We start from the raw sequence: 15,103 nt of genomic DNA, 5'->3' as shown, positions 1-15,103 counted from the left end.
CTGAAATAGAAAGAACTGATGTTCTCCCTAAAGAACTTGATGTTCTCTGATGTCATCTCCTTAGATGACGTTCAGATTGTTAGCTAAAGATTTGAAAAAAAAAAAAATCCAACAGCAACTAAGCAAGGTCTCTTACTATTTTTCAGACCTTCTATATTATGCAGGCCATGTAAGAGCAGTGTGAGAGATAAGAACACTGACACTTGCCTTGACCTTTCCACCAATGCTGGGTCCCAGTGTCCAGGGGCTCTCTTTTTCCAGGAGGAAAATAGGAGACTCTGTTTCTTTTCCACCTTAAATAAACACTTTTCAACCCTAGCAAGCAGATTCTTTTTCTAAAAGGTCTCTATCTTCTGGTGAGCTTGCATTAAATGAGCTTAAGAGACCAAGTGGCAACATCCTTTCAGAAACAGCCACATCATCCAAAGGAATGTCAAATAATGCAGCAACTCTAAGCATTTTCCAGGTGTGGAAGGCAAAGGATGCCCTAGGCTGGTACCACCCAAAGAGCAAGAATTGGGATGATCTTTAGGAAAAACTCCAAAGCAACCAATGGCAGTCTGTTCACTTGTTTGTTCATTCATTTGTCTAAACATTAGTTGGCACCTTCCCTTTGTCAACACTGTCGAGCTGAGAAGAAAGAGACAGGGTCTACCCTCAAGTAGCTCACAGTCTGGCAGGAGAGAGGCATGTAGACACCAACATAATGATATGATGAATATGCTGGTAAAACCACACATGGTGTGGCGCTGGGGAAAGAGGTAGCACCTGAGCTGAACAGGTAGGAGGGACAGGGAAGTGCAGGTACAGAGATGCCTGGGTGGCTCAGCTGGTTAAGCGACCAGCTCTTGATTTTGGCTCAGGTCATGATCTCATGGTTTGTGAGATCAAGCCCCACACTGAGCTCTGTGCTGACAACACGGAGCCTGCTTGTGATTCTCTCTCCCTGTCTCTGCCACTCCCCTGCCATCTCTCTCTCTCAAAATAAATAAGTAAACTTAAGAAAAAAAGTGCAGGTACAGTGAGAAGCACATTCAGGGAAGGACTTGCAGCTTAGCTGTTATGAAGGAACAGAGTGGTAATAGGAAAGGGCAGAGAAACAGCCAGAGACCAGCTCCCAAAGGAGTTTGTACACCTTGTTAGAAAATTCAGATTCTATCTCAACACTATGAGGAAACAGCCAAATTCTTCAGATTCATGTGTTAGACTTTAGAAGCAGATGGTGGTGGGGGTGGAGAAGGCAGCAGAAAAACAACTGGCAGGAGTTTGGTTTGTGTCTTCCTCCATTTCACCATGGATGGCCAAAAAGAGCCATGGGCAGCACCACTTACTACTGCAATGCCCATGCAGACATTATCAGTTGAACACAAATTCCCCCAAGCCTAAAGGTGGCCTTGAAATCCTTGGTTCAGCACTCTCAACAGCTGCTCCCATCATTACAGCTAATTTGCCACCCTGGTGCTAAATTACAAGGCCTGCGGGAGCAGGAATTTTACTTGGTTTGTATCACAACTGTATTCTCAGTGCTTAGCAGTGTCTGAGGTACAGCAGATGCTAAATGAGTCTTTCTTAAATGGAACTGATTAGAGGGTGCCTGGCTGGCTCAGTTAGAAGAGCATGCAACTCTTCATCTCGGGGTTGTGAGTTTGAGCCCCACGTCAGGTGTAGAGATTACTTAAATAAAACTTTAAAAAAATGGAACTGAATCCTTTCTCAATCTACCTTTACTAATTTGCCAGCCTGACCCTCACATCCTCCCACCTGCTGTGGGTACTGGTCTCACACTGTTTAGTGCTCAGACACAGCACTTACGTTCTGTACCTTTTCCAGTACTTCCTGAAGGTTGGCCACCTAATATAATAAGTGAGTAATGATGTGAATGGAATGGCTGGTTAAGAGCTCATCACTCTCAGCATGTGTGTTTTCCCAGCAGATGAAGGAATGGGGCTTAAGCAAACTTTCCAATGTCACTAGAGGGATCTGGGGGAAATACCTTTGAGCTTTTTACAGCAACCCCTCTTCCAAATCAGAACACTAAGACCCCTTAGTATAGGTCTTTTCCAAGAATCTTTCCAAAGCAAATGGATCCAAGAATGTAACCCAGTGGAATTATCTACTATGAAGTACTCCATACCTGCTTGTATCGTCTCTTCTGAGTATACCGTAACCACAATTTGATACACTTGCATAGCAACGTTATTCTGAAATAAAACACATAACACCAAGGTATTGCCTATTGCACTTTCAGGCTTTGGGTCTTAAAAATGCTGTTTGGGGGCACCTGAGTGGCTCAGTTGGTTAAGCGTCTGACTCTTGATTTCAGCTCAGATCACGATCTCACAATTGTGAGATCAAGTCCTGCATTGGGCTCCGTGCTGAGCATGGAGCCTGCTTAAGAATCTTTTTCTCCCTCTGCTCTGCCCCTGCTCCCATGCACACTCACTCTCGTAAGGAAATTGAAATGAAATGAAATGAAATGAAATGGAAATGAAATTGAAATGAAATGAAATGAAATGAAATATTAAAATGAAATAAAATAAAATTAAAATAAAATAAAATAAAATAAAAATAAATGTTGCTTGTTTTTTTAAGACTGGAAAGTCTGGGTGTGGTTACATCTTAGCATTAAAGGCAACCCATGGGTTTCACTCTGGGAGAGAGAGAAATAAGAACCTATTATTCAACATGAAATTTGTCAACCCGATTTTGGGCTGTGGCTTGTCCCCAAATTTTGACAACTTTCTTACAAACCTAAGTAGATCACCAAGCACAGTGTCTCTGGAACTTGAGTAATACATATGAAATCCCCTAACTATCCTGAACTTTCTGGTTTTATGACTAGTCTGGGGCTTGTAGGACCACCTGGGTCTGTGACAAGCTCCTTTCACAAAAGTGATACTAAGAGTGAGAACCACATTCAGTTCTGTAAACCAGGATTTAGAGCAATGACAGACCCTGATAACTCCAAGTTTAGTTAAATAATGAGATTCTCAACAACCCATTAAAAAAATGCTCCAAAATGGGACCTACAACTATGCGAATCAAGTTGATTATACTACTGGGGAGGAGGGCACGTTGAACATTTCTGGCAGCAAGAAAGTGAACAGTGGTTCCCTCTGAAGAACCTAATGAATTGGACTTAGGAATTGGAGGGATTCAGAGAGCTTTCAGTTTTCACTTTATACCTGCCTTCCTCACTGACATGTAGTGCTTATTTATTTTAATTGAATAATTAACTCCAAAAAACTCAAGACACTCTCTGCATTCTTCAAGACCAAGCCACAAATACTCACTCGCCTAAGCCTTCTCTTTAACACTATCAATGCATGAATTCTAAGATGTGAACGTCACTGCAGCCTGAAGGATTGAGGCAGAGAACCAGCAGGTACATACTTTAAACTATGGTGACCAAGAACCAACACAAACATCTTCACTCCACCTCTCATCTGATGAGCTAAAAGGAAAATGCAAGCTCAGGAACTGCTGGTTTATAGCAGGGCCTTTCTGCATCTGCCTAGTCATGCAGGGACAGTAAGTGCTCACTTCTGGAGTGCAGCGAGTCAGTCCCCAGAGAGCCCCAGGAGAAGGCCAGAGTTCCTACCTGCAGTGGTCCCAGGCAGCACGCAGTGAGGGGAGCTGCTCCCTCTCTTTCCTCTGCTCAATTCGAGACTGCCAGAGGTTCCAGAACCTGTGCAGCAGCTGAAGTAAAACAGGAAGGAAACAGAGGTTTATTAAGCCAAAAGGTAAAATGATCTCTCTTAATCTATTAGCAAATCCTTACCCCAAAAGACTGCAAGTTCCCCCAAAGCAGGAATTACCTTAGCTGGGAGTACCCAACATATAACAAGTTTACAAAATATTTACAGCTAAGCTATACAGAGCTATTGTGGGCCAACATAAAAGGCAAAAAGATGGATTTTCCAGTTTATGGAAATCAGAATGAAGAAGCTGAAGCTATTCCTCATCTGGGCCTCATAGAAGACAATGGCATTTTATCTTTTTTTGTTTGTTTTATTTTTGAGAGAGAGAGAGAAGAGGGGCACACAGGCAGAGAGAGAGATAGGGAGAGGGAGACACAGAATCCGAAGCAGGCTCCAGGCTCTGAGCTGTCAGCACAGAGCCTGATGTGGGGCTCAAACTCATGAACCATGGGATCATGACCTGAGCTGAAGTCGGATGCTTAACTGAGCCACCCAGGTGCCCCAACAATGCCATTTTAAAAGTTAAAACTGATCTTATCAGATATTACTGCCTATGAAATAGGCTTGCCAAAAAAAAAAAAAAAAAAGAAAAAAAGTTTAACTTCAATCTAATCAAGCCCTTAAATCTAACCATTAGTTTACATGAACAATATTTTAAAAAAAGAAAGATGAAATGGCATCAAAAGGAAACCGATAAATTGAGAGTATGGAATATTGTACAAAATAGTTGGCCCTTCTTTTCCAAAAATCAGTGTGATTGAAAAAAAAAGTACACCTTATGCTAAGTGAACTAAGTCAGTCACAAAAGGGTATGTACTGGGGGCACCTGAGTGGCTCAGCTAAGCATCTGACTTTGGCTCATGTCATAATCTCAGCTGTGCTGACCGCTCAGAGCCTGGAGCCTGTTTCAGATTCTGTGTCTCCCTCTCTCTCTGCCCCTCCCCTGCTCATGCTCAGTCTCCGATTCTCAAAAATAAATGCTAAAAACAAACAAACAAAGGGCATGTACTGTAAATATGAGGTTCCTACAGTAGTCAAATTCATAGAGACAGAAAGGAGAAAGGTGGTTGTCAGGTGCTGGGGGTGGAGGGGGGAGGAGAATGGGAAGTTAGTGTTTGATGGAGACAGAATTTTAGTTTTTCAAGATGAAAAAAGTTCTGGAGATGGATGGCAGTGATGGTTGCACAATAATGGGAATGTGCTCAATGTCACTGAATTGTACTCTTGACAGTGGTTAAGATGATAAATTTTGTTATTTTTTTTTTACTACAATTACAAGATAAACATGTTAAACAAAAGAAGTAGAAGGAGGAGAGCTGTTATTAAGAGGCTTAAAGATATAACCAAATATAGTGAGTCACCAACCCTTTATTGGATCCTGGTTTGAAAAAAACATCTATAAAGACATTTTGAGGGCAACTGTGAAGATCTGAATATGGGCTGGGCATTGGATCAAATTAGGGAATTACTGTTCATTTTATTAAGGGTGACAATGATATTGTGGTTATGAAGGAAAATGTTATTTTTGGGCGATACATGCCGAAAAGTTTAGGCGTAATGTTTCATGTTGTCTGTAATTTACTTTAAAATGATTCAGCAAAAAAATGTAAATATTAATAATCAGCTAATATTTGAATTTAGATTGTAAGTATATAAATGTTCATTATACTGTTCTTTATATTTTTCTGTATGTTTGAACATTTTCATAATGAAAAACAAAACCAAAAAACCCCATCCTCCTAAACCCAGAAACACGATCTATAAGTAGAGATAGGATGTTTGTTGCCCTCAGGTAAACCAACCACTGAAGACAACAGATTCCCAGTGCAAACACCACCTGGAATGCAAGACTCAAAGTGTATTCCCTAGATCAGGAGCCTGACCTCTGAGTCTGCTATCAAGTTTCTGAGCAAACAGATAAAAAATGAGATTAGGGAAAACCAAGAGTTAGCCAGTATGGCTAACTAGAGAAAATGGACACTAAGGTTTTGGAGTCTAAAAAGTCTGGACAAAACTCTACAATGGCCATCAGAGGTCCCTTCATACAGATGACCCTCACCATTATGTCATGCTGCTGGTGAGCGAGGTTCCTTTTTATTTGCTGGAGACGGGCGTGGGTCACATTGTCTTTTAGGGCTCGAAAACAGAAGTGCTGTGAATAGAAGGAAGGACACAACTAGTTACAAATCAGCAGCATCTGTAAAAGTAAGAGCAGCTAAGCCAGAGGCTCAGTCGTGGATATTCACAGCTGCTCCCATGTCCCTGGGATCCTTTCTGCTTTGAGATTCAGTTGGGAGTCTGATACAAGCCAGCCCACACAGTAGGCACTTAATAAATAGCTGTCTAACTGATCCTCCGCTGTCCACTGTTACTGCACAAGAACAAACACACCCTCACCTCTGACCAGGAGAGATACCATGGCCCAGAGGGAACACTACAGACAAAGGTTAAAAACATCAACTTTGCCTCTCAGAAAAAGAGACAGACTTTTAGCTTATGGTGTGTTTTTTTCAAGCCATGTGTGTGTGGAGGGGGTGTCAACATGCACATTATACAATTAGAAAGTAGTTTTGTAGAATAGAATCAAAGGAGGAGAGGGAAGCCTTGGTGAGTAGGGGGGCTGGGGTAGGGGCAAGACGCGAGACTGGCTCCAGCTCCAGCAATACTGCCTCACATGTCACCTAAGCAAAGCCTATTCTCCAATGCCCTGGGCTCCAGTTTTCTGAGACAGAAGTGAAGCGTTTAGGGGTTTTCATATTGTGGTCTGTGGAACTCCAGAGGCTCCTGTAAGTGTCTGAAGATCTCCTTATGTGGTGAGGGTTGGGGAGAGCAGCAGAAGAGGGACTACTCCCCAGACCCTGCTTCATCCGCAGAATTTCTGCATTGATTGATTTCACAGACTAGGTTCCCACAATTAAAAAGAGGGCCCGCCCTTGGGGTCGTGAGTTCAAGTCACATATTGGGTGTAGTAGAGAGTACTTAAAAACAAAAGAAGAAAAAGAGGGCCCACCATGTAAAAAAGTGCAGTACTAGATCACCTCCAAGTTTCCCTTACAGCTCCAGACCCTCTGACCCCACACCATTACCATTTCTTATCCAAAATGAAAACAGGGACACGTACAATGGAACAGAGCTTCTTGAGTGAAGCTAATCCCACAACCAGATATACTTGAAGAGCATTATGTGGGCCTGGGCTCCCCAAAAGTGGATGGTTAAGCAGGGTTGGTAACTATGGTTTTGAAGCAACTCCTATGTGTAGATAGGCTTTCTATTATAAAGTGTGCTTTCTTCTTATCACATACTATATAATTAGTTTATAGTTTTTATAATTAGTTTATAGAGTTTTTTAAATATGGTAATGTCACATCTTGGACCTTGGTCAGTTGTGCTGTTAAATATTAAACACTAAAACTTTGGCAGTTCCTGACGAAGAAAAAAAAAAAAAAGGCCTTGAGAGGCTTCCGTGTTCTCACCAGCAAGCTGTGTCTGCTGTGATCTTCTGCCGCCTTCCACTGGGCCGCTTCTTCAGTGCACAGCAGCACATCCGCCAGGGAGTTAAGGCCTTTCATCTCAAAAGTGTTCCCACCCCAGCACACTGCAACCCAGTGACCCATCGGGAGGGTCCTGGCTTGAGGGAAAACAGGCATGCCAGGTGGCCTATGTCCACTTCTGCCTCCTCCTGATGATCCCAGGAAGAGGAGGAGGCAAAGGGAAACTGTGTGAGTTGCTTATCAAACAGTTGGCCTTGCCTTTCTCCCTTCTGATGCCCATTTGATGACAGGCAAGAACAGTTGAGATAAATTGCCACGAATTACAGTAAACATTTGCAAGTAACCTTATCTAAAGCTCTCCTGTCTTCCTGCATCCTTTGTTTTGGCACCAAAACCCCAGTCAGATGTTTCAGCTAAAAACCTTGGAGTTATTTTCAAACCTTCTCCTCCCACTCTCTCCATCTACTGGGCTGCCAAGTCCATCTGGTCTCCTCTGAAATCTCTCCTGATTTTCTGTTCCCACCCCTGATGCCCTGCAGTGCATCTGACTTGCTCCTCACATAGACTGGTGAGAGTCTCATGTAACTGCTCTCCTCGTGCCAGCTTTGCCCTGTAATCCAGACCTCTCAAGTACAAACCTGCTCCATCACTTCTCTTCTTAAACACCTCCAGAGGATCCCCAGTGCCATCAGGAGAAAGCCCAAATTCCTGACCGCTGCATCCAGGGCTCTACAAGCTGTTCCCTAGCCTGCATCTACCTGCACTGCCCTACTGCCATCCATACCCCCACAGCTCTGTAACAGATCCCTGTCACTGCCCTTGGATCTTTTCTTCATCTATGTGTAAACGCCATTCCTTCCACCTGAAACACTCTTCCCGACTTTGCTAGGTGACCTTGTGATCCTTTAAGGACAAAGTCAGCTCAAGCCCCACCTCCTTGACTGAATCTGCACATCTGGGCATATACTGTAATGAGGGCAGTGATTATGGACATGTGCACAGGAGTCAAAGCACCGGAGTCAAATGCCTGGGTTAAAAGCTCCTGGCTCTGCCCAATGATATGCTGTGACTTTGACAATAATTGAGCCCCCTTGAATCTGGGTTTCCTCATCTATAAAATGGAAATACTGACATCTACTCCACAGGGTTGCTATGAGGCTTAAACAGATAATGCATAGTCTGTACATGGTAAAGCCCAATAAATGGAAACTATGATCATAATGTTAGGGCTGCCAAGAAACACACAGCCATGGCTATTTCCACCACCTAGTGGGTAAAGAAAAGCAATGAAATGGCAACATAAAATTCAGGATAGTGGGATTACCACTGAGGGGGAGGAAAGGCAATGCAATCAAGGATGAACAGTGTTAGCAAATTGGCAGGGTTCTAATTTTTTTTTCATGTTTTTTTATTATTTATTTTTGAGAGAGAGAGAAAGCGAGAGAGACAGACCACGAGTGGGGGAAGGGCAGAGAGACACGGAGACACAGAATCCAAAGCAGGCTCCAGGCTGTCAGCACAGAGTCTGATGCGGGGCTCAAACTCACAAACCGTGAGATCATGACCTGAGCCGAAGTCGGACAATTAACTGACCGAGCCACCCAGGTGCCCCAGCAAGGTTCTAATTTTTAAGTTGGGTAGTGGGTACATAGGTATTTTAATACCATTCATTAAACTGTTAATGTGTACTACACATACTCTTTTGTAAGCACATGTCCAGTGAAAAAGTTTTTAAAAAGAAAACAGAGATCAGGACCACCTTATATTGTCAGTAATTGTTTTCCAAATATCTCCTGCCCTTTGTCTCAAAGGCTGCTGAGCTCATGATGCCCTGGCTGTGGTGATGGATAGGGCTGGGTGACTGAAAAGGATACAGTGTTTCCAATGAGTAAAGGCCCGCCGCATTGCCATCTTCCTGGCCAGCCCTTCCACGCGTGCGTGCACGGCATACAAACTCTCCTTCCGCTCCCAGGCCCACTGCCAATCACAGAAGTGTGTCTGGAGCACAGTGACCCGGTGGAATCGCTCAGCCATGTCTGCAACAAAGAAAGTAACTACGTGCTGCCCCCTGCAAGGTTGAGAGATGAGCTGGAAGCATCTTTAAGATAAGCTGCACCCTACTACTGGCAGACAGCAGGGATTCGAGGATGTTCTTACAAAGAATTCTAAAATAAAAGTTTTTTTAGGCAGGGGAGGGTAATTTGGAAGCCCTTAGCTACACTTCTTCTCTCCAAGGAAAGAGAAAAGGTCTGTAATTTTAGGGAGGAGGATGTTACAAAATCAGTTCTATTAAAGAGTTGAGGCTTCCACTTAACTACTGATGACCAGGAATGGTGGCGGCTGCTTTCAAAGAAGACTCTTTCACATTTGCCTCTTTACTGATGTCTCCTGGGTGGGACTTCAGGGATTGACTCAATGACACAACTTGGTCACCATGCTGGCAAAGGTGTTTTTCGAGCTTTTAGCCAGACTGATCCTGGCTGCCAGTCACCTGCTTTTAATACTAATTAGCTAATGGCCTGATGAACTGAAGTCCAGGAAGTGGAAGGGAATTGGTCCTGGAATTCAAATGCTGTAAAGAGGGGCACATTAGTCAGTGCCTAAATAACAGCTTATCATGCTAAATAGCTTCATGCCTTCACCTTCCAGGCTTGGGCAACCAGACAGTGGGTCTCCTTCATTATCCTCAGACAGACACATTCAAACTCTCCCAAAAGGCAGTGCTGGCCTGGCAGCCCAGGAGGGAGGCCTGGGTGAAAGCCAGCCACGTCTAGCACGCTGCTTGACTCACTTCTGTGTGGGCTCCAGAAACCAAAGTACAGAAAGTACCAATGATCATGATCAGTGTGTTATTACTTCTGAACTCTAATTGGGAAACTAAACCATGAGAATAGTGGTTAAAAAAACCCTCAATATCCTATATCACATGGGTTGCATAATTTGGGGAGAAGTAGAAACAATCCAAATATCTATAGATACAAGAGTGGCTAAATAGATTAAGGTAAGCCATCCTACAAAATGCAGACAATCATTAAAAAAATAACATTTATGAAGAATACTGAAAGACATAGGAAAATGTTTAGTTGTGTAGAAAAAGATACAAAGTTGTATGTATCCTATTAATCATAAATAATCACAGTATTTATGTAATAATTAAACCCTGTTGAAAAAAAAATATTTTTAGTGGAAAAGGCCAGAAGGAAATAACTTAAATGTGAATTGAAGATGATGTATGTTCCTCCTCAATCTCTTTTTTCCAAAATTTGTGGCATAATGTGGTTATCTCTATTTTTTTTTTTCCTTTGGGTATATCTCTCCTAATAAAGAGCAGCACCACTGGCAGAAGACTGTAAATTGTGACATGATCCTCTGTCTCTGGAGCCTGGGACTTCCTGCTCACCCTTCTGCTGTCTCTTCACTCTGCGGACCTGCAGGTATCCAAGCCAGGCCTTCAGGGATTTCCACTTTTGCCAGTGCTGATGGTGTTTCACTGCGGAGACCATCTTCTGTCTCTCCTTCTGGACATACAGGAGCTGTTCCTGCCACTGTGACCAAGCCTGAAAACCAGAGAAAAGGCAACAATCAAAGGAGAGGCAGGAAAACAGAGGTGAAGTACTGGTGAGGGAAAAGAGAAACTGAGATACAAAGCTAAAAGTAGAAACAAGGAAGTAACAACTCCCAAGCAGGATCATGAGCTATAGAAATTTGCAGTGAAAGGCTCTTTAAGAAGGACATTCTACTTCCAGAAAGTAATTTATTTTCTGGATTAAGAACAAGGAGGGGTGCCTGGGTGGCTCAGTGGGTTAAGGGTCCGACTATGGCTCAGGTCATGATCTCACAGTTGTGGGTTCGAGCCCCATGTCAGTCTCTGTGCTGACAGCTCAGAATCAGAACCTGAAGCCTGGTTCAGATTCTGTGTCTCCCTCTCTCTCTGCCCCTCCCCCACTCATGCTCTCTCTCTCTCTCTCTCTCAAAAATAAACATTAAAAAATTTTTTTTAAAAGAACAACAAGGAAAAAGAGGAATAATAAAATCAACGAACAGACAAGAAGCTGTGACAATCCAAGGGGTGATATATTTAATTCAGATTTGGGATAGGCGAGGGTCTGCCTTTCTCTCCCAAGTGGGAGGAAGCCTATCGTCTCAGGCACATTAGCTTCTGGGAAGTGTGACCTGCAGAAGTTGAGGGTCTACAAAAGGATTCCCTCAAGACTATCCATAATTGTGCACCCTTAGCAAAGTCTTCATGTGTGCCTAGCTATATGCATGCCCTAGTTTGAAGATGACAGTCTCAGATGACAACTTCATACCTTCTTTTCTTAAACCTGTAACACCTATTCTCCTTTCCTTCCTCTCAGCTGAATACCATTCTTCCTATTTCACCAAGAAAATAAAAGCTATCAAAAGAGAATTTTCTCAAGCTTCTCTCACATCTACCTACCTACCTACCCACAGGCTCTGCCTTCTCTCTGGCTACTCTGAATAAAGTATCCATACTCCCTTCCATCAGAAGTTCACCCCCCACTATGGATACATCCCATGTCTCTCACCTTCTCAGGTTCATCACTAGCAATTTCCCCTCCTTCTGCATCATTGGTTTTCACCCTCTACTAGGTTTTTAAAATCAGCGTATGAATGTGCTATTATTTCTCCAATCCTAAAACGCAAATCCTTTCAGGGATATGACAATCGAAAACAACAGATGACCTCTGATTGGACCCTGGACCTGACACTAAAATAGCAATAATCTACGGTTTAAATATGAATTGTATTGTAGATATTACCATATTAATATTGAATGTCTTAGATATGATAATGATATTGTGATTATATAGAAGAACATCCTTATTTTTAGGAGATAGAAGCTGAAGTATTTAGGGTAAACTTTTATGTCTGCAACTTTAAGCGACTCAGAAAATATAAAGAAATATATTGATATACTTAGAGAAAGCAAATGTAGGAAGATGTTAGCAATAGGATAAACAGTGAAGAGAATACAGTATCTGTCATTTGGTGTTTGTCAAAAATAAAAAGCTGTGGGGAAAAGATTACTGTCACAAAAAACACTACCCGAAAGGAATAAATCAGATTCCTAAGCAAACCACCACTTTGCCATCCAGCTAACACTGGAGTTCTTTTCTTTCCAAACTCCTCAAAAGAAGGGTCTATTTTCTAATTTCTCTTTTCCCAGGAAGGCCTTCATGAATCCTCTCCCCATCAGGCTCACTGAAACTGCTCTTACCAAGAGCATCAATGATCTCCGCGTTGCTCAATCCAAAGGTCAAATTCCACTCCTCACCTTCCCTGACCTGCCAGAAGCATCTGACATGGCCAATCAGGCCTGCAGATTCTCCAGGCTACCTTCGCCTTTATTCCTCCCAGGCTCAGTCCTGGGACTAATCCGCCCTCCCCCCACGACCCCCCAAGCTATACTCACTCCCTTTGTCCTTTGATGCAGTTTCATGACTAAATACCAACTGCATGCCAAGAACTCCCAAATTTACATCTCAGGTCTGGACCTGTCCTCCATACTCCACATATATTCAACTGCTTCCTTCACATTTCCTTGAGGATGTTCAAAAGGCCTATAATATAGGCTGAAGACACAAAGCTCAGAATGGAGCTAACTCCCCTCCATCTTCCCCATTTTACTAAATGGCAACTCCACTGTTCCAGTTACTTAGGCCAGAAACCTGGGAGTCACCTTGGACTCTTTCTCTGAAGCTTTACGTCTTAACCATCTATTAGCGAGTCTTGTCAGCATTAACTTCAAGGTATACCCAGAATCCAACACCATCTTGCTATCATCCTTGTCTAGAATCCCACCTGGGATTTTGTAATAGCTTCTTAACTGCTCTCCCTGCTTTCATTCTTGATCTTTTATGGTCTATTCTTAACACAACAGCTGAAACCAGGGATGCAAGCCTCCCTGGAACCCACAATTTAGACATATGGCTTCTAGCTGCCTCTGACCAGAGTCACGTAGCCCCTACTTACTATTTAAAAAAACCTGTAAAGATGCCTCAGGGAGTAACATAAACTTGCCTCTCAACAACTCTGTGGGATGCTGTTCTGCCTGAGATAACAAAAACAATGTGCTGTGTTTGCCAGAAAAAAAATAATAATTTGCAGCTTAGTGATAGTCACAGGATGTAGAACTTTTGCCTTTGTACTCTAGAGATGACATCACTAATGCAATCCCTATGAATGTTTTGCAGTTCCAGGCCCATAATGCAGAACCGGGTCCCTGAAGCAGAACGACCATCTCACTACAATCACACTGAAACCAGACTGGGAGATGCCAAAAGGGACAAGATGATCAAGGAAGGAAATGTGATAGCTGACCTAACTCTAATCAAGTGTGATCCAAGACCCTGAGACCCTTACCCTGAATTTTGACCCTTTAAAAACCCCTGCTTGTAAAGCCATTAGAGAGTTTGGGACTTTTGTTTCATTTATTTATTTTTAATGTTTATTTTTGAGAGAGAGAGCAAGTGAGCACAGGCAGGGGAGGGTCAGAGAGAGGGGGGACAGAGGATCCAAAGTGGGCTCTGCACGGACGGCAGAGAGCCCAGAGAGCTGAAGTCGGATGCTTAACCAACTGAGCCACTCAGGTGCCCAAAACAGTTTGGGACTTTTGAACATTACCTTCTCGTTCTCCTGGGTGGTGCCACGCTAATAAGTAGCCTATCTTTCTTCACAGCAAAAGTTTGGTATCAGTTTTTATTGGCTTGCTGTGCATTGGATGGATGAACACTTGTGTGGTTTGGTTACATAGCCAGAGCGATCCTTTTTGGTTTATTTTGGTTATGTCACTTAAATCTCTCCTTTTTATGGGACAGTTTTCTTCCCTGCCTCTTTTCCTCTTTCATGCCACCAATTTTTCAGAGACACTAAACATGTCCCACATTTTAGATTTGGCTGATTGTCTCAGCAAGGGTCTTTGACTTTTCTCCTTGATCCCTATATTTCCTGGGAACTGATAGTTAGATTCATGTTAGACTTGGTTGGAGTCATGTTCAAATTTTTAGGCAAGAACATTTCTCAAGTGGTGCTGGGGCCTCCCACTACCTCGCATCATGAGGCACATCATGGCTGGCTGCCCCAGTTTTAGCCATGTCAAGACTGTCAGTGGCTTCGGATGAAGTTAGCCTGATCCCCCCATTACTTTTCCTCATGGTCTTCTCAGTCAGTGGTTGCTGCTTAGATCCATTTTCTCATTAGGGGTGGCAAAACTGATTTTCTGATTCTAGTAATCCTTCTGCATCTACTAACTGGAATTTTGTAAAGAGGCCTACCCTCTGGTTTTGCAAAGATATAATTTATACAGGAAAGGCAGGGAAAATGCTTGATTTTTTGCTTTCATTAATTTTATTTTTTTTTGAGAGAGAGAGAGAAAGAGAGAATGAATATATCCCAAGCAGGCTCCATGCCCAGTGCTCGGCCTAACATGGGACTCACTCATGATCTGAGTTGAAATCAAGACTCGGATGCTTAACCAACTGAGCCACCTAGGCTTTCATTAATTTTCTAATTGAGTAAATGCTCTAACAACCCAAATATGTGACCAGTGAGTTCCTCCTCCCCCATTATACATGCATGGATTTTTATATATTTGATGTGTTTTCATTCACTGCAGTCATTACTTTCTAAGGTCCCAATTGTTCTATCGTAAGTCTATGAGTCTTTTGGCTGAGTTCTGACACAATTCCATTAGCCTTTGCTAATTTCCTCACTTTCCAGCAGACTATATCCTGGGCTTATGATGTCCATATCCTGCTCTAGACCTGGAATCAGCCATTTCTCCAAAAAGCCTCAGTTCCTTTCAGCCAGGACATAACAGAGACCATAACTTGGACACTGGGAATGCTAAATGCCGTACATTCTTGCTACTCATTACTTCTAATTTTT

At 42.8% G+C, this 15,103-nt stretch overlaps 1 protein-coding gene across 20 annotated transcripts in view; it reads right to left on the bottom strand.

Annotated features, from left to right (window-relative positions):
* SFI1 (SFI1 centrin binding protein) overlaps positions 1-15,103 on the bottom strand; it is a 103,260-nt gene that overhangs the window by 28,916 nt on the left and 59,241 nt on the right. For 16 of the 20 annotated variants that reach the window (XR_003973132.1, XM_030335897.1, XM_030335888.1 and 13 more), the window contains 6 exons: positions 10,593-10,749; positions 9,067-9,228; positions 7,175-7,245; positions 5,761-5,853; positions 3,602-3,699; positions 2,135-2,201 (listed from right to left, as the gene is read on the bottom strand). Coding sequence is in view for 19 of the 20 variants with exons in the window: in XM_030335897.1 (XP_030191757.1) it covers positions 2,135-2,201; positions 3,602-3,699; positions 5,761-5,853; positions 7,175-7,245; positions 9,067-9,228; positions 10,593-10,749 (648 nt within the window). In the remaining variant the exon portion in view is untranslated. The remainder of the gene's footprint in view (positions 1-2,134; positions 2,202-3,601; positions 3,700-5,760; positions 5,854-7,174; positions 7,246-9,066; positions 9,229-10,592; positions 10,750-15,103) is intronic. The other 4 variants (XM_030335892.1, XM_030335895.1, XM_030335899.1 and 1 more) reach the window with 1 other exon arrangement.

Source organism: Lynx canadensis, chromosome D3 (assembly GCF_007474595.2).
Source record: "Lynx canadensis isolate LIC74 chromosome D3, mLynCan4.pri.v2, whole genome shotgun sequence".
NCBI lineage: Eukaryota > Metazoa > Chordata > Mammalia > Carnivora > Felidae > Lynx > Lynx canadensis.
The sequence above is the reverse complement of the archived record's forward strand: the minus strand, read 5'-3'. Positions and strand labels throughout refer to the sequence as shown.